Below are 19054 nucleotides of genomic sequence, written 5' to 3' on the forward strand. Positions count from 1 at the left end.
CCTATACGTACCCAAATCCCTAAAAAAATTCACACACCCACATGCATGGTTCTCATACCTGAACCCAAATCCAAACCGATAACTTCACTTTTATTTAATATTTTCGCTTGTGATACTTAAAATAAAAGACCACTTTTATCTAACTATTTTCCATCGTGACATTTAAATAAAGACCACTTAATAACTCCATACTATATCAAATTGCAGGATTAACATCAAAACTACTCCACTGATATTGGTAAAAATAGCAACAAACTCTGAGAGTGCTCATCACTAACTTACTGAGGACAATAAGTATAGGAGAAGTGTCCAAAATAGGCTTTGGGAAAGGGCAGTATGTATATTATAAACTTATATACCCATACAAAAAGATTAGCCACATTGAAATACCCCTTTGATCTTTCTGACACCAACCCGGAATACCAACACCAGCTGCACTAAAAGAGAACCAGAAAATGGGGACATAACACTTACTCATTTTGCTTCTATCTTTTAACATTTTACTATGTTAAGCCTTTGGACATGTTTCATATATGAGCTTATTAAAATAATCTGATTCTTTTGATTTTTTAAAAAGTAATGGTAGACTTTGACCATAGTTTAGGGATAAATATTGATGATTCAGGTAGCCTTCCACACTGTGAGAAAGTTCGATGGCAAATCATTCAGACAGTTGCTACCTGGTGAATATACCCAAATGGCTGGGCGTGCGGGTCGTCGAGGGCTAGATGAGGTTGGTTAATATAAATAGGGTAGTTTCATGTTCTTTGTAGATAATCTACTATAGATAAGAGAGCATAGTTCATGTACTTCAATAATCATTTTTCTGGCTTTGGTCCTGTGTTGCTTGCTTTTGTCTGTTTTGCAGCGGTATTGAATGATTTAAGATTAAGCCTCCTTTTAACATCCTCATTGCAGGTGGGTATAGTCATCCTGATTTGTTGGGATGAAGTACCAGAGGAGAGTGACCTGAAACATCTAATCACTGGAAAACCAACAAAGCTTGAATCCCAGTTTCGATTAACATACAGCATGATTCTAAACTTACTCCGTGTTGAAGATCTGAAGGTATATATGCATGGCTCTTTTATTAACTTGGATAATTACAGATCATAGTTTCTGAAAGCCAGTTCAGAATATATTTGGCTTTCAACCCATTCATCATAAGATTGATTTAAGTACTGTAAGAATGATGCTTTCAGTGAAAACAATTGGTAATTACAGTAAAGTGGTAGGTTTATATGATGCACTGGAGGACTGTTAATACTGGAGGCTACTGTAATTAAGATTATTGATCCTAAACTGCACTACAAAAGGCATTGTTCTATGTAAATTTATTTTGGCATGTGCTTGATGTGATGTCAACTAATCTTGTTGAACATGTCACTGGTATATTTGGTAATTATATTGATCTTTATTTTTAATCAAATGAGATCCATAAGTTTAAGGGCATTGCTAATTTATTGTTCTATATAAAACCACTGCTATTGACCTTATTTTTCAAATATTTTCATGGCTGGATATAACTTGGGATGATTAGCTAATTGAAATATTCTAGTTGTAAAAATATATACAATTCTAGAGCTTTATGTTGATGATTTAATTGATTTGAAATCTTGAACCACAGGTAGAGGACATGTTAAAGAGGAGCTTTGCTGAATTTCATGCACAGCAAGCTGTCTATGAACAACAAAAACAACTTCAGAAGGGAGAGGGAGAGCTATCAAAGATGAGAGCAGCTATTGAGTAATATTTTGTTTCCTACATATCTTAATCAATGGCATAAGAGATGTGCTGAATAGTTTGGTTAATTAAATACCCACAAAAATTAATATATAATAATGTCCACAAATAACAACAATGACATGAGAGCAGATCGAATAGCAACAATTTTTATCCACTTCATTGTTTAAAGTATATATGATGCTCTGGATCTCTACATGGTGTTCAATTCTACATATATCCATAAAATATCTACAAATGTCTATTAGTTTGGATTTATCATGTTTAGAAACATTACAATTCAGCTAACTGATTCCATGAAATTATGACTACATGGGATAGAGAGATAAGGGTACAAAGTGTTAAAGGTTGTAGCTGTGACAGATGTTTTTCTCTCGAAATCTAGATGTTATTACCGTTATGGTCACCTTCAGCTGAAAATGACATTTATTGTAATATTATCTGTAAATGACGTGTCGTCCACATGCGTTGAGGTATGGATATTCAAAGAGTTGTATTTAATTATAGGAGTTATGGAAAACTGAAGAGAGCTTTGATTGTTATGTGAAGGATCTCTTTATTGGTTTTATATTTCGCTTCAAGTGAAAGGATTGTACACTTGAACATTTCATGATCAATAAAAGGATTTTTTCTTTGTTGGTGCTGGGTTTTCCCTTCAATCTCAAAGGGTTTTCCCTACATAAATCTGTTGTGTTCTTTGTATCTATTTTACCCTTATGTATTTCTGTTTCTCAGTAACTTATTGAGCTTATTTAGATTTCAGCAATTATGAAGACTCAGGCATATGTTGACAATCATGTTCATGGCAAAGTGCTGAAGTTTGTTTTAAGTTTTGTGGCAGTTTTATTTTATTTTGTTCTTGTATTTCAGAATTGTCAATTTCAAGGATTTGATTCTTGTCAAGAAAGCGTATCTGTATGCATTACCGGGGAATATTGAGAAAACTCAACATTTTCTCTCAGCACCTCTATAAGTTTTTCCTAATCATCTTTGGCTTTGATTATGTTTCTTTGTGTCATTTATAGTTTCGACTCTTGCCAAGGCTCATATGATAGGATCGCTCATTTTTAGTAGTCTCAATTTTTTTTGTTTTATGTGTTTTTGCTTCCTTGATGTATGACTCAGCTTTTGAGTCAGGTTCAATTGCGTACGTTTCTTATCTCTTATTTCCTTGTCGTTTTTGTTAAGAAGCTGTCTTTTTTCTCGGAGCAACATTATTTTTGACATGTCATTTAGTTAATAAATGTGCCAGTTGCAGTAGCATTTGTGCGTAATGTCATATGATCTTATGTCTTCTTCTTCCAACATCTTTTGGTGTCCAGTTGTGGTTGGTTTCTTGCAGTTTTGTAACTGACGCTAGTGGATAATATTTTGGTCTTCATGTCTCTTTTCGACACCGTTTTTATAAGGCTTATTTTTTAATCAGTTAGCAAAGAATCTATGTAGAGGATTAGATAATCATGTTCTCCATGCTCTGAACTTTTGACTAATGTCTTTGAACTAGTTTCAAGAAGTTTTTTTTATTAACCTTTTGGTGGAGCAGAATGGAATGGTTGCATCCTTCTCCTCAAGTGAGTGCCTCTTGTCTTGTTGTACCAACATGCATTTGGGCAACAAATTTAGTGTGGTGTGCTTTTGGAGGAAGTAGAAATTGAAGGTTGACCAATTAAGAGCGAGCATGTGTCTTTTCCAGAAGGACTATGTCCACCAATAGGCTCCGGCGCATGCTTTTCTTACTATGATCACTCTTTTGAGAGATCATTATCGATGACAAATGATCCCCTGATGATGCCCAAGGGTCCTCCCCGCAGCGCTAGTGCTCGGTCGAATTCTCTGCTTTAGCCAATGTAGTTGCTTCATTAGGATGGAAAGTTGCCAGCTGAATTAGAGTCAAATCATTTTGTTCTTATACATGGAGGTGGATCTGGTGCTTGGTACAAAACCATGGCCTTGTTTGAAGACATAGGTTATTGTAATTGATCTTACTGGTTCTGGAATAGATTATGTAGATTCGTACAAAATCATAAGTTTTTAATATGGGAGGCCTCTAGAAGAATAATGTTTTAGTGAGCCGGTTTCCTCTATTGTTGGGCTTGGATTTAATTTTATTGCGAATTCATTGACCATTTTATTTGCAAATTTGAGTGTATGAAGTCACTCGATTCTGGGCAGCAATAACACCTACCATAGCATGAGAAGTCTTTGAATTTATTGTTTTAGGAGAAAACTAGAAATAAGTATCCTAGGTTTATTGCTGGCATTATTGCATTAGGAATAGTGTTTTCTTTAATCTATATATATCTTTCATGATAGGTTGATTTTTCTCTCTCTTGGTTGCAGTATCCAACAGGATAAGGATTTCATATTCAGAGGAAGCTTGTGATTCAAAGGGAGGATTCATTTGCTACCTCTTCTTGGTGATGAAAGTAGTTCTTGATTAAGAGGGAGTACTTATGGAATCCCCTTCATTCTTATATATGCTTGTGATGCTTGTGGTATTTGTAAAATTTGAGACTTAGATGAAAGTAAATCTTATTTTGTTTTGCCTATTTCTATTCTTGTGTGAATAAATGAGATTGTATGATCAGCTATAATAACTCTTTCATTATGCGATAGTGAACATCATGTTGAGAGAGTCCATGATGTCATCACGTTGAGAGATTTTTTTGATGGGAGTTCGATGTCATGTTGAGATATTCCAAGATAGTTCACGTTGAGAGAGTCTATGATTAAAGGCTTAGCTGTGAGTCTTACAATACAAATCTATCATGTTGATTGATTTCATGATTATTAGCAATGAGGAAATTGTTCTCTTAGTGTCATGTTGAGAGATTCCATGACAATATCACATTGAGAGAATTTGCGATGAAAATTGGTTATGTTTCTTACAAGGTTTTCATGTTGAGTGATTCTATGAATTATGTTTTGAATATGTATAATTAGAATTTATCATTGACATTTTTTGTTGGAACCTTGTGTGACAGTTCAGCTAAAGATCTCTCTTGCTAAGAGGGAGTGTTAAAGATTGTAGTTTTGATAGAGACCTTTATCTGATGCAGAGCCACACCTTGGAAAGCTCAGGAGGAATACTCACTCAACTGAGTTACTTCAAGGGGCACGACATCAATCAGCCGGGATCGAACTCAACCAAACTCAAGATTGGATTAATCAGAATATATAAATCTCCATAGTTTATCTTCACCCGCACACCAAGATCTTTAACCCGGAATGTCCTCAAAGAAAATATATTTGCACTTTGACAAGAGAGACCAAGATCGAATTGCTGCCAAACTCCATAGTCGATTATCTATATCCTTTCTAAGGTAAAACTGAAACTTTTCTCTATTACCCAAATTCGAATGAATCTCTTACATAGCCAACCGACTTATTTAAAATTGACTCTCCTTTTCTAATAAAAGGATGAGAAATGTTTTTTCGTCTTCTACCCCAAGAAAAGGATAAGAATCCGAAAACCGCCTACTACCTATTATTGGAATCTGACAATCATGCAGTAGGCCACATGTTTTTTTTCCGTCTTCTATCCAAGAAAAGGATAAGAATCCGAAACTACCTACTACCTATTATTGGAATCTGACAATCATTCAAAACTATTCTAATTTAAAGAATCTACACCCGGTCCTAGGTGGCTATATCTGGAGAGCTCATCGAACTGCTACTCTAGGTATGCCACCACATGTAGGACGTTTATTGAAAACATTAAATTTAAAATACACAAAACATAAACCTTTCTTATTCTATTTCCCGCTCTGCTACTGCAGCATTATCTTTCAAAATCTAGATGTTATTACCATTATGGTCACCTTTAGCTGAAAAAGACATTTATTGTAATATTATTTGTAAATGACATGTGCCATTCACATGCGTTGAGGCATGAATATTCGAAGAATTGTAACTAATTATAGGAGTAATGGGAAAACTGTTATGTGAAGAGTCTCTTTATTGGTTATATATTTCGCTTCAAGCAAAAGGATTGTACACTTGAACATTTCATGATCAATAAAAGGATTTTTTCTTTGTGTTGCTGGGTTTTCCCCTTCAATCTCGAAGGGTTTTCCTACGACAAATTTGTTGTGTTCTTTGTATGCATTTTACCCTTATGTAGTGTTGTTTTTCAATTGCTTCCTAAACTTAAACTTTAACACAAAAGACCCAAATTGGGAATTGGCAAGGAAAATTTAGTTATAAGGAATCGTCATAAGTTATAACAATCATCAATTTTTAGGAGCTCTTGGATATCAAATGTCCTCTTTAATATAGCAAAACTAGCTTATGTATTATTAAAGGCCTTGAAGAACCGTTTCTTCTTAAAATTTTTGGACTATGCAAGCATATGTGCACCTTGAAGGTGTGCATTGGGTTTGGATGTGTCCTGGTCTAGATGTGATGCAGCGAGAATCCACAAATACCCCTACTGGAGGTAATCTAGATGACAACAAGCAAACACAACGGAAAATAAGCAAGAGGAATGAGATTTAGATCTAGAGAGACAATATTTCATATATTCAAATCAAGAAGTTTACATCCAACATGCCCGATTGTATGGCCTTCCGGGTTAGGGTCATTAAAGAAGAACAGATCTCCAGACTCAAATGCGAACTTCTATCTGCAAGCTACTCCATGCTAAGACTACTCAACTGAATGACTTCTTCATGACTCCATCACATAATAATGCCTAAGACTTTACCCAAGACCCCTTTTAATATTTGCACGGCCACAAGTCGGCCTGTTATTACCAACTAAATAAACTCTTACATTAAATGTATATATAAGCCACAAGTCGACTCATAACAAATATTATAAAACTTGTCACAAAATTGAGTGCAAAGGTCAGCTCAAACTGAACATAGGCAACTTGGTCAAAGGAGGACCCGAGCATTAGCAGATAACTAGTTCACTTAGCATTTGAAGGAACGCTCGACCAACACTGGATAACTCGGCCAACACTGATAGAACAAATGGGATAACATGACAACCACCCTGTTAACACGACGTCGAAAAATTACAACTCAGTCAATACTGAATAATTATCCTACTACAACTACCTACATGGTTGGGCAAAATAACAACGAAGCGGAGAAAAGTGGTTGTTCCTTTGGACAATCTTCCTGTTAAGAAGACCAAATCCAAATCTTTGAAAGACAAGATTGTTAAAAGGATTTTGGTTGATTCAGATAAAACCAAATTTGTTGAAGTTGCCGAGCCCTTGGTGGACAAACCTGTTGGGGAACTTACTCGTTTTGATTACAAGTTTACTAGAGTTGAAATCGGAAAGCAAGCACATTTGAGTTGTTTACAAGTTGCTCAAGATGCATTGGCTAATGTACCAAAGAGCAATCATGAGCTATGGGAACTAAAATAGGAGGTCTCTTTAGAAACAATCTTCTCAGAGTTTTGTTATGTCTCAAAATCTAAGGAGAGAAAGTTGATTGAAGCCGCCAAGTCTTGGATATAGGAAATCATTTCTGAAGGAGTTCGAGCCATCACGAAGACATTTGTAGTCCTTAGATGTATCAAAGAGATGAATGAAATGGAGCAAAAGTTAATTTCTTATTTGACTTAAGAAGCGGATAATGTGAAGGAAATGCTTGATGATCGGGATGAAATGGTAAGATTTGGTCTGGATGCCTTGATCTCTTGTGACTTTCTTCCGTCATGTGAAATGTTCTTTAGATATCACGGGCTTATTGATTGCAAAAAGGAAACATTGAGGATGCTGATCACAAAGTTGCAAGCGGCCTTTGGAGATTGTCAAACGGTTGAAGCATGTGTTACTTGTGATTTGGAACAGATGGGATGCCATGTTATTGATGGATCTAGTAATCTCATTACTGTAGAAAGAGTAAACTTAGAATATACAATCAGGATCGATGCTGATGTAAATTCCAAAGACTTTGGTTCTCACACAATGAACAAGATTGTCTTGTATAAATCCTCGATGAAACACTTGTTGGATAGTATGGCAACAAATTCCAAAGTTGTACAAACAACATATGCAAATGTAGTGAGAGTAGAAGCCATATCGAAGACCATGGAAATTGCTGATTTTCTCATAGTGTGTGACATGCAATGCTTATTACATGAATGTAAAAAGATGTAATGCGAGTTGCATGTGCAGTTGCATGTAACCCTTTATTTTCTCCCGTAGTTAGACAAGGTCAAAGTTGGTTTAGTTGCTCCCACTTTTTTCTCCACCGTTTTCTGAACTCCTACACCTATATAAAGGAGTGCTCCCTCATTGTAAAATTATCATTATCTTTATGCAAGAGAGCTCTAGAGAGATTGTGCTGGCAAAACTTTGTTTGTGTAAGCACTATTTTGAGAGAAAGTGAATAGAAAGGAGCATTTGAGACAACTTTGATTAAGTGAGATTGTTGCTTGCATGAGTTATAAGCTTTGTCTATAATTCATTTAAGTTATCTTTGATTCATGTTATCTTGTGTTCTTGATAATTGTATCTCGTGAATTAAATTGAAAAGAGTTAAGAGGCAATTGAGGTAGAGTTTTGACTAGGAGCAATTGTGGAAGTGTATAGCTAGAAGCTTTGTCTGTAGCTTATATTTTCTTTCTTAATTCGCAAAATATTTAAATTATTTTTACTTTTAGGAGTCTTTGTGCCGTATTTGTAAAGCTTTTCCATATAGAAGTATGATCGAACTTGGAGCCAAACCTAGCCTTTGAGTTAGTGAAGGTTTATCGATATCACTGTTTCCAGCTCTTGATAGAACTGTAGTTAGAGATTCACGTTGCCCATTACTCACTCCACGAGTAAGTGGATTTTTTCTTGAAAGATAAGAAGAAAGGATATTGGTAACATCCATTTTATAAAATCTCTCAACTTCTTGCTTACCTTGAGTTGATCCAAGGAACGGTGTGAAGGCAGAGTCTTCCCTTTAAGGTAGGAGAGACTTTGTTTCACATGCTATGGTTGGTCATCTTATTTTGCGACTGGATTTTTACCCAAAACTGTCAGTGGCAAAATACCACCCAATAGGGAGAAGATGAAAAGGACAAAGTGGATGCCTTGCGCCTTCTTCAAGGAGTTTGAGCTAAGCACACAGTTGTCGAGCAGGAGAGTGTATTCGCCATCGAGGCTCCTGTCCAAAGACATCCTTTCACCATACCTCTTGAGTTTAGTTTGTTTCGGTTTTGCTAGATAGTCGTTTGGAAGATGACTCTATTTTGGGGGGGGCAAGATAGATACATGGCTTACTAATACAATGTTGTAATTAAAAGATAGTTTGGGGATGCATAGTTGTTAGTGAGGGGATGTGTCGATTGGTCTTCATAACCAACCGACCTTTATTTAAGAATGTTTGAGCATGAATGATGTACTAGTTGTTTTTGGTAATCAATAAAATATATGGTTTCCCTCGCCAACTTTGTTGCTTATTGTAACTATGTTAAATACTCGTTTTGACTCTTGTAGAATTGAATGTATGTTTTTTATTCTCGTTGATGAGTATTCTACATAATCTCAGCCTATCTGACATCCCTATTGTGTTTGCTAGCACAATCATGTTGCCTCGTATGGTGTTGTGTTTTATTCCCTCATCCAGCACTGACAAACTTGTGGGTGATCAAGTTTATGGCTACAGGTGTTTTTTTTGGCTCCTCTGGAGCTCTAGTAGGGCATTTATTTCAATAGAGCATAATTTCTTACCATGGTGTTGAAATGTTGCTAATGGTCCAGATTATCTTTTGTAGGGGTTGGTTTTAGATAATTTTTATCCCCATTTGAATTCAATTTTTCCCATGTTGTATCTTTGAGCCCACAATGTTTTTGATGCTTTCCAATTTGTCTGATTTTTGTGTCAATCAAAAGGTATTGAAGAATATTATCATTGTGGACATGCACTCTTTTTGCATTTAGCCCCAAGTATATTATTCGATTTTTTTGCACATATGGGATAATGATTCATTTTTTAGACATCCACACTCTTGGAGTTCTTGTGTTTTGGGAAAGCTTACTATAAAATATTGATTATATGTGGGAGCTCTTATATGCCGTCGAGGCTTTATGTCTTTGTAAGGAATTTTCTTGGAATTGGAGAAGGGTCATGTCCTTGGAGTTAATACTATACATGCTAACGATGAGATATTGAAGTCTAGTCTTGATATTACGTGTCATGCTCTTTGGACTAAAAATTTGGGAGATCCTGATACCATTGATATGTCACAAGTAATCAACAATACAAAAACATTGAGATAACACAAAAGCGAAAGAAGCTTTCAAAGATCAACATCCGTGCATATGGTGTTACAAATGACACAATCAGGATGTTATGTGTATGATGGGTTTCCTAACAATATGCATTTGCATTGTAACTCACAAATGTTGTGACATACGCTAAACCAATGCCAATCCAAAGTAGATATGTGACTAATATTGTGATAGCCTAGACATCTATTTTTTACATGATCGGAATGTAGTAGGTACATTAGTGAGGCTGAAAACCGTTACTAAGAACTCATAATGAGCCCAAGGTTCCTTTGATGCAAAGAAAAGTTAATTCCTTCTTAACTCATTCTAGTCTTTTTGTCCATTCTAGGGGTGTGTTTTTAGTTTGAGAATATAATATTAGATTTGACTTTGATCCCTTAAAAGTTCTTTTTGGGGTGGTTGTATGATAGATATTGCCTAAAACTTTTGTAATCCGTTGAGACCACTACTTACAAAATGGGAAGTTTTAGGCAACGGTGTAGTGAGATAAATCTCTTGTCTCAGCAATAAGGGAGGCTCCCTTCTTACCGTAGATGGCTACAACAAATATGTAACCGGAAATGACAAAGGGATGGTTTACTGAATCAATTTCTCTTTTTTTAGTAGTGATTTTCTTTGACCTACTACTACTTGCAATTTAAACAAAAGGAATCTATTGCTACAGTAATATTGGTGGCTTAAGTATCAACGTAAGAATGACCTTATGACAACAATTTTACTTAACTTGTATGGTTGATAGTAAGAACCCAAAGTCTCATACAAGCAACCTTCTTGAAAAAGGGTGAACAGCTAACAAAGCTCAAAGTCTTTGTTCAATTATCCAAATATGAAATACCATACCAAGAAATCAAGCTCAAAGCCATTAGATCTTAGTACTTGTTGCCACTAACAAACTAGATTAATCTTGTTCAGCAAAAGCTCAAAGTATTTCAAAAACAACATCAAACATTCAAATGCCTTTAAAAAGAGAGAAGTAATAAAAAAAAATAATTTAAAGTAACATAAGAAATGATGATCAATTCCAAGTATCTCAATGCAAAGTTTGGGAAATACTCGGTTCTTTATTTACTTTAGAGATTTGCAACAAGAAATACAAAGCCTTCAAATTACAAGCCCAACCTTCTCCGATAAAGCAAAAGATGATTATTTAAAATGAACTCTCTCCTTTATTAAAGAAAAACAAAGAGAGAAAGGTGGAAGAAAAAGTGGAACAACCTCAACCACCAATACTTATCCTAATTTCTTTGGCTTTATTCAAAGTTGCATACCTAATGCAATTGCAACTTAACTACATGAGCTACTTGCACAGGTACATGTTATCTTGCACTTACAACAAAGATGCTCTTTACATGTAGTCTTCCTATCCCTAATCTACTTTAAAGCATGTAAATATAATTTTGAGTTTTCACATGGAATCATTCAATTCTCCAAACTTTCGTAGGGACTCTTGTACAATCGGAGAATCTAGTTCTCCAGTGTGTTGTAAAATCATAATAACTTTCCGGAGTGTGCTTGCTGCCCTAGATGTTTCCTTGCTAGAATCCTCCACTTGATTATGCAAATTTTTCAATGCAATCTTCAAATTTGCAAATGTGTCAAGCACACGGATGTTGAAGTCATCTGACTCAAGTTGTAGGTTAATGGCTTCTGCAAACTGTGTGAGAACTTCTTGTTGACTTTTTACTCTATTGTCCTCATCAAGGATTTCACATGGCAATTCTTTGAAAGCTCCTTTGATCTTATCTTCTTGAGTAGACATAATGAGTACCATTGCGTTTACCTCTTCAATGAGCTTTTGGAGAACTTGTTTCTTGTTTTCCATCACATGCATGAAGTCATGGTAAATTTCAACATATGTAATAACATTATAGTCCTAAATCAATTTCCATGATGTTGTTCCAAGAACCAAAATCATTGTCTATCAGCTCAAGTTGATGGTTAAGTGATTTCAACATGTTATTGAGTTTAGTAGAGATTTCACCCTCTTTCTTCAACTCTTGGTATTCTAATAGAATCACTCGGATTCCCTCTTTTTCAATATTGCTGCCCCACTCGTCAACAGTATGTGCCTTCTGCTTCTCCCTCTCTGTGCATACAACTGAAAAAGCTTCATTGGCAAGAGAAGACCTCTTCATCTCTTCAATGATCCCCAACAAATGAGCATTCTCTCCTTTGAGGTTTACTTTCTTTTCTCACAATTCATCATTCCTTCGAGAAAGAAAGTTTACCACCTCCTGTGCATGCTATTGATAACTTAGCCTTGTTTGCTTCCCATGTTCTACCCTCGTGATTTTGTAATCAGCAAGTTGCATATCTTCTGTAGATTTCTCTACAAGCAATTCAGCTACTTCAGCATACTTGATATGATTATCGTCAACCACCATTTGAGAAACCATTTTAGCCTTATTTTTCTTTGAAACCCTTGACTTGCTTATTTGTCTGTCATCTTCTTCAAGAGGAATTTCTTCTTTCTTTGTTTTTTCTGTAGCAACACTCAACCATGGAGGAAAATTGAAGGAAGATGCACTAGCTGAAGTAGTAGTTATCATAGTCAAATCAGGATCACCTTGCATTATAGTAGGAACTGTAGCTGGCGTCTTAGTTTCAATGGCCACAAGAGGAGTGCTATGTGTGACCTCAGTCATAAATTGTTCAAACTAAGTTGAAGTTACATCCAACAATATTGTACACTGAACAGTGGCAGAAGGAATAGATAGAATATGCATCAAATACATTTTCAAAATCGTAGTTATCTCCTTGTGCCTCTAATGAAAGAGCGGTTGAGGGTACAGGCATTGCTGGTGTAATAGTCACTGAATCTTTAAAAGACCAATGCTTAATGGAGAATGCACCCATAGCAATGCCTAAAGGGGAATCATGAGATTAATTGGAAACTAGAGCTGAATTTGGAAAAGAGGTTGCAGCAAGAACTTCCAGAGGCTGTGAAGCAAGAGGTGACGACTCTTTTGATTTCCTCGCTTCATCATCACTTGAGTCAGCTTGAATTGATTGAGATCCAATCTCTTTCACATCAAGTACTCTCAAATCTTTTCCTCCTTTGATAGATAGTTTAGGGAAACTTTGAACAAGGGGTTCAAATGTAGATGAGGCTGTACCATCTTTTCCTTTACTGTTTATCTCTGATCTCAAACCAATTGGACCAGCAGGATCAAAATCTTTGCTAGGCTTTATCTTTATACATTTAAGACCTGTTTTCTTCATCCATGTGTTCGTATTAGCGAGAATAGACTGAAATCTATCCATATTGGATGTATTTTCTTTGCATGACCATGTAGGAGGAAGAATGGGAAACTTCTCCACATCATGCTGAAAATATTCAGGTTCTAGAATTTGATCATCTTCAAAACCAGGGGGCATTGATGCCAAGTTGAAATCTACAATTTGCTTCGCAGTTAACTGGGTATAATTAATAAGTCGTATTTCCACCTCAGTATGTACATCAATCCAAAGATCTTTTGGACGGCAAGAACTGCTTCCTCATCTTGTCATGGAATCCCCTCCAATCAAAACAACTTTTGGTTGGAAACTTTTTCAGTGTGATCCTCTGGAGTTCAAACTCCATATTCTTGGTGTTAGGAATAGTGTCAATTGAATATCCTCTAATCTTTAATGAGTTTCAAGATGAAATTCTCACTTCAGGCCAGTGCAAACTAGACTGATAAGCCTGGACTTCCATAAGTTGTCTTGCCAACTCCATCAGTATAATTCTATCAGTAGGATACCTTGGTAATGTGTATGGTTCTCCCTTGAAGCACGCAACTTGCAAATATGTGATGTTGGGAAATTGTAAAAACATACAACCATACTCATTAATCTTGTTCCATGCCTCATTGGATGCTTATTAGGAAGCTCTTTACCAAACAAGCACATAAAATACTCAAAGAAGGCATCCTGAACTCTTCTAAAGTGTATCCAACTTTGTTTTAAAGACAGTTGTTGATAATGTTGCCACACATGAACTATAGGCCTGTCATGTTTAGTTGATAACCTAGAAAAGGTACCTAGAGCAGCAGCAATGTATACCATGTAGGAGTTCATGTTGAACACACCAATTGATAGAACATTCACCAATTGTTTGCATATTGAATCACTTACCAATTCGGCCCAAAATACAATCTTTTTTTACCGTATTATGAGTGAGATGTACTTATACATCCAAGGTTCAAAGGTATTTGAATCCTTGCGCCCTGCCAAGCGGCTGACAAGTGGGATGAGGTCATTGATTCCCTCTTTAAAATCATCTACGAACTCCCTTGACCGGCTATTTGACAAGATCCGGTCTCTTAGTAATCAACCAATTATCATTCACAAACTTGGTGCATAATGAAGTATCCTCATTCCATCGTTCCATAGTCTTCTTTCTTGTGATATTTGTAACAACTGGAGTGTGAGGAACATGAATTATACGATCAATAGTCTTGGGATGAAGACTAATGATAGTATTGCCATCCTAATCTTTGATCGTCCGTGAAGCTACATCAAAATGTCTTGCACATGCAAGGATGAATTCTGGTTCATGGGCTGCCAACGGGAAGGTAGAAAAATGATGAATATGATTTTGTTTGATCCACACCATCTCTTCGGTAGCTAAAGCCTCAACTCTTGCAAGAAAGTCTTCAATGTTCATATGAGAAATATTAGTATCTCGTACTTCATCACAGTATGAGGTTACTTATGATGAAGGGATGGAGTTATGATACTGATCATATTGGTACTTTATCTTCTTTTTGTCTTTGCCCTTTGTTGGAGTAGATTCTCTTGACATTGCGAATTGGTACGCCTATGTAATTCTTACATTGTAATCCCATAAAATGATAACATCAACATGTGAAGGATCCATAATAAGATTTTGGTGGAATCTGAACAAGGTATAAGTGGGAAAATGGATGGAATGGATGAGGATAGATAATGAACAAATGGGATAAATTCAAAATGGCTAAACTGTGAGTAAATTTGCTTAAAAAGAGTCTTTTAAGATGAATTGCATATGCGACCAGCAAACTTGGATTTGAGTGAACAAGGAGAAAAATGAATAACACATTGAACACTTCCTGTTTAAATAAGTGCAAAACATGAGATACTATCTGGCTAACATGGGGGAAAGACTTTATCCATAGGGAAGCCATATGGAGATATAAGAAATGGGTAATGGTGAGGTTTTAACTCGCATTTGCATGTAAGGGAAAGACAAACTTATCTTTCTTTTTAAAACGGGATTTCACACCCAACTGTGTATGCAAGTAAAATGATATCTTGCATATGCAACTTGGAGAAGAAGGCGGAAAATAGGAGGAACAACTTCAAGAATGAAAATCATACAAATTTGAAAATGGAAATGTCAGTGACTTGAAGAAGACAGAAGATAGAAGGAACAACTTCAAATATGAAAATCATACAAATCTGAAAATGGAAATGTCAGTGACTTGCATCAACATTCAAACATAAATAAATACACATGCCTTAGAGAAAATAAGCAAGAAAAATGACCTCTGCTCCACCATAAAATGAGAAAGAGATGTTCGAATTTTGGAGTTGCCCAAACCAAGACTTAAATAGATTTCAAAATCCTCATTACATGGTTCGAATTTGGACATGTGGATATGGTTAGAGAAACACAATGCCCAAAATGTGGAACGACTTTTGACCTAGCAACTCCAAATGCTAGAACACATAAAAATGACGTCTAGGGCAAGAAAATAGCTTGTAAAATGATGAAAGACAACCTTGAATCCACAAACCCTTAGCTTAGAACTTTCCTTGATAAGATTTAATGCAAATATGCATAGGTATGAGCCGTTTCGATGAAGAACATGCTCTAAATGGGCTGTTTTAGTCAAAATGCATTTGGGAAGCCAAATGCTTTTCCTTAAAAAATCGCCTTTGCATTTGATAAAAAAGCAGATATTTTTGGTTGGATAACACTTGCCAATATTGTGCTCATATATGGATGTGGTTTTAGATGGCACCAACACTTGGAAAAAATGCCAAAACCTTCACCAAAAATGTCTAAAAGTAATAACGCATTTTTAGAATACAAACACATAGGCATCATACAACATGCATTAGCAAAGAAAAATGCTGCCCATAAGGATATGCTGAAATGCTGGCTTCAAACGCTGTTTTGGAGAGCTAATACATGCCTCAAAACACATGCATTTTAAACAAAAATCGCCACTAAAGCTTTCAAGAGAAAAACACAATTTGAGAGGGCAAAAACATGTGTTGTTTTAAAGCATATGCAATGCCAAGGAAAATCACCACCTTGTATTATGAAGACCAATATACACCTTTTGAAAGCAAACACATTGGCTATTGCATATGTAAGATAAATAAAAATCACCACTTAAGTCTTAAGACACGTTTTTTGGAGATATAAGCATATTGGGAAAAAATATGCAATATGATATAAAATCTTTCATTGTGGTTTGAACTACACTCCATTCGACATCAGTAAAAACACGGGTCTATACACCTTGTTCTACTCGGAATTTCATACTATCATTTAACTGAGTTTTCTATGTGTTAATTTGAGACTTTTCATCATATAAGTTATCAGCATTTGGAACATTTTTTTGACTGGAACCTTGTTAAGTAGAAATCTGGGCAAGTGAATGTTATTTCTTTCATGCATTTGATGAAATTAATAAGTAGCATAACATATATTTGTTGTTGGTAAAGACTTTAAGTGTATGGCAAGTTTTGGTGCAAGATTTTATAGTGACATCAATACAGTAAGGCTACCATAGAACTGTTTGACAAAATACCACACAGCTGTACAGTTAGCATTTTGCCATAATTTGAACCTCGGAATATTACAGTGGTATTAGAGCCACAAGACCTGCCATCTTGTGGGAAACAATTAAATTTTTGCAGAACATTATCATCCTAAAATGACAGCTAGGAATGAGTAGAAGGCAACATAAATTCAGTCACCTACAGCCGGAACAAGCAAATTCCTCGGTACACGTTGACATTGAAGATAGTTTCTTGGTTGATGAGGAAATAACCTTGGAAACAGGTGGACAAGCTGATATTACTCAACGGATTGATTAATTGGGACAGGTTGAACCAGAAAACAATATTCAAACGACACATAACGGGGATGAACAAGACAAGGAAGTATGGGAAAATTTAGGAGCTATCAGAGATGGACAAAACGACATTGCAAATGCTATCCAGTAGTTAGTAGGTACTATGCAACAATTGCTTCTAGTCCAAAGAAGGGCTCCTATTCATCATAGTGGAGGTGGAAGTATAGCTGGCACTGCCCGAGCAGCTAGAGCTCCCACACATAACACAGACAGATCTTTGATGCCGGTTTTTAATCCTGAAGAAGAGGAAGTTGTACCACATGCAGCCCCAAATTTGTTACCAGATAATGTTATGGCAACATTTGATGAGTGGGATTTGTTCTCGGATGAAATTAAACAAAATTTGACCTTCATGCAGTATTTAAATTAGAAAAGAGAGGCTGAAAGGCAGCAGCAAGATCGGAGACCGAGAGCACCTAACAGGGACCTAAAACTTGTTATGAATAGATTTAGTCTCCCCACCTTTGATGGTAGTGGTCAGACGTCTGCTAGAGCTTGGATTCACAAGCTAGATACTTATTTGACACTTAAGTCTATGGTTGAAGCGGAAGCTATCAGATTTGCGACTATGCACCTAGAGGGAGCTGCATACGATTGGTGCAATCATAGATTAGTTACACAAAATCATGGCCTCATAACTTCATACGAGATTTACAGCTCTAAGCTAATCACCCACTTTGGCAGGAAGGATGTTGAAGTCTATTACAGGGACTTGGCTTAGTTATGTCATAGTGGATCATTAGATAAGTACATTGATGAGTTTCAACATATATTAGTTATCGTGCCAGACATGATAGAATAGCGGAAAGTGATTCTATTCACAGAGGGTCTACAGGACAGATTTAGGGGTTTGGTTAAGGTTCTTGAGCCAAACACTCTAGATGATGCAATCAAGATAGCTCATGACTTGGATTGATCCTTATCGATATTACAGCCTCTGAAGTAACCTTACAATGGATCTACATCAAATCAAGGAAATAAAAACCAGTAGAAAACCACTCCTTCCAGGTTGGATTTTGAAACACGGAATGAGCTTAGAAGAAAGAAATTGTGTTTTACCTACATGGAGTCGTGGACCCCAGATCACAGATGCCTTGGGAAAGGCAAGATACATTATGTAGAGGTTCTCTTCGAGGATGAAGGGGAGTAGCAGGAAGGTGAAGAGGGTGAGGACAGCGAGGAGGAAGAAGTTGAAGTGCAAGCCCTAAAAGATAAGAAGAAGAAGAATGTTACGGAACAGCCTCCAGTCATAGCAATTCTTTCTAGTGATCTGGCATGTCATCCTTTCAAAGTGAAAGGCATGGTTAAGGGGCAATGTATCATATACCTTTTGGATACAGGAGCTTCACATAACTTCATCAGCACACGGATGGTATCTAGGAGGGGTTTACCGATAGTTGACATTCTCGAGTTTGAGGTGAAGGTGGCAGGCGGTGAAGTTTTGGGGTGTACAGGGAAGGTAGTTGGTCTTCAGATGCAGTTTGATGATTATCTTTTGGAGACTGATTTCTACATTGTTGACTTCGATGGGTTGGATGCCATTTTGGATAAGGGACATATCAGACCCAACTCTAGTCCCTTTGCCTCTTCAGTGGTGTTGGTTAAGAAGAAGGACGACACCCTTCAGATGTATATAGACTATTGCGCATTGAACAAGAGGACCATCAAGAAGAGGTATCCAATTCCTCGCATTGATGAGTTACTAGATGAGCTTCACGGGGCAGTTTATTTCTTGAATATAGAACTTCGATTAGGATACCATCAGATTCGAGTCCATGAGGATGTGCACAAGACAGCTTTCAGATGCCACTATGGACACTGAGTTTTTGGTGATACCATTTGGGCTCACTAACCCACCTGCCTGTAATATCCCCCCTCAAATCAGCCCTCAAAAAATGCTGATGAAAGCTCAAGGAATTTCATCAAACAATTCACATGCAAGGGACGTATGACTGAT

At 36.4% G+C, this 19054-nt stretch overlaps 1 protein-coding gene across 2 annotated transcripts in view; it reads left to right on the top strand.

Moving 5' to 3' along the window:
- Positions 1–19054, top strand: part of LOC149545051 (RNA helicase, ATP-dependent, SK12/DOB1 protein) — a 343786-nt gene that overhangs the window by 234561 nt on the left and 90171 nt on the right. For both annotated transcript variants that reach the window (XM_089795559.1, XM_089795557.1), the window contains exons 16-18: positions 626–733; positions 919–1068; positions 1628–1746. In XM_089795559.1, the coding sequence (XP_089651685.1) occupies positions 626–733; positions 919–1068; positions 1628–1746 (377 nt within the window). The remainder of the gene's footprint in view (positions 1–625; positions 734–918; positions 1069–1627; positions 1747–19054) is intronic.

The sequence above is a fragment of the Cupressus sempervirens genome, chromosome 8, assembly GCF_028749045.1.
Source record: "Cupressus sempervirens isolate cs-2001-9-10 chromosome 8, ASM2874904v1, whole genome shotgun sequence".
Lineage (NCBI taxonomy): Eukaryota > Viridiplantae > Streptophyta > Pinopsida > Cupressales > Cupressaceae > Cupressus > Cupressus sempervirens.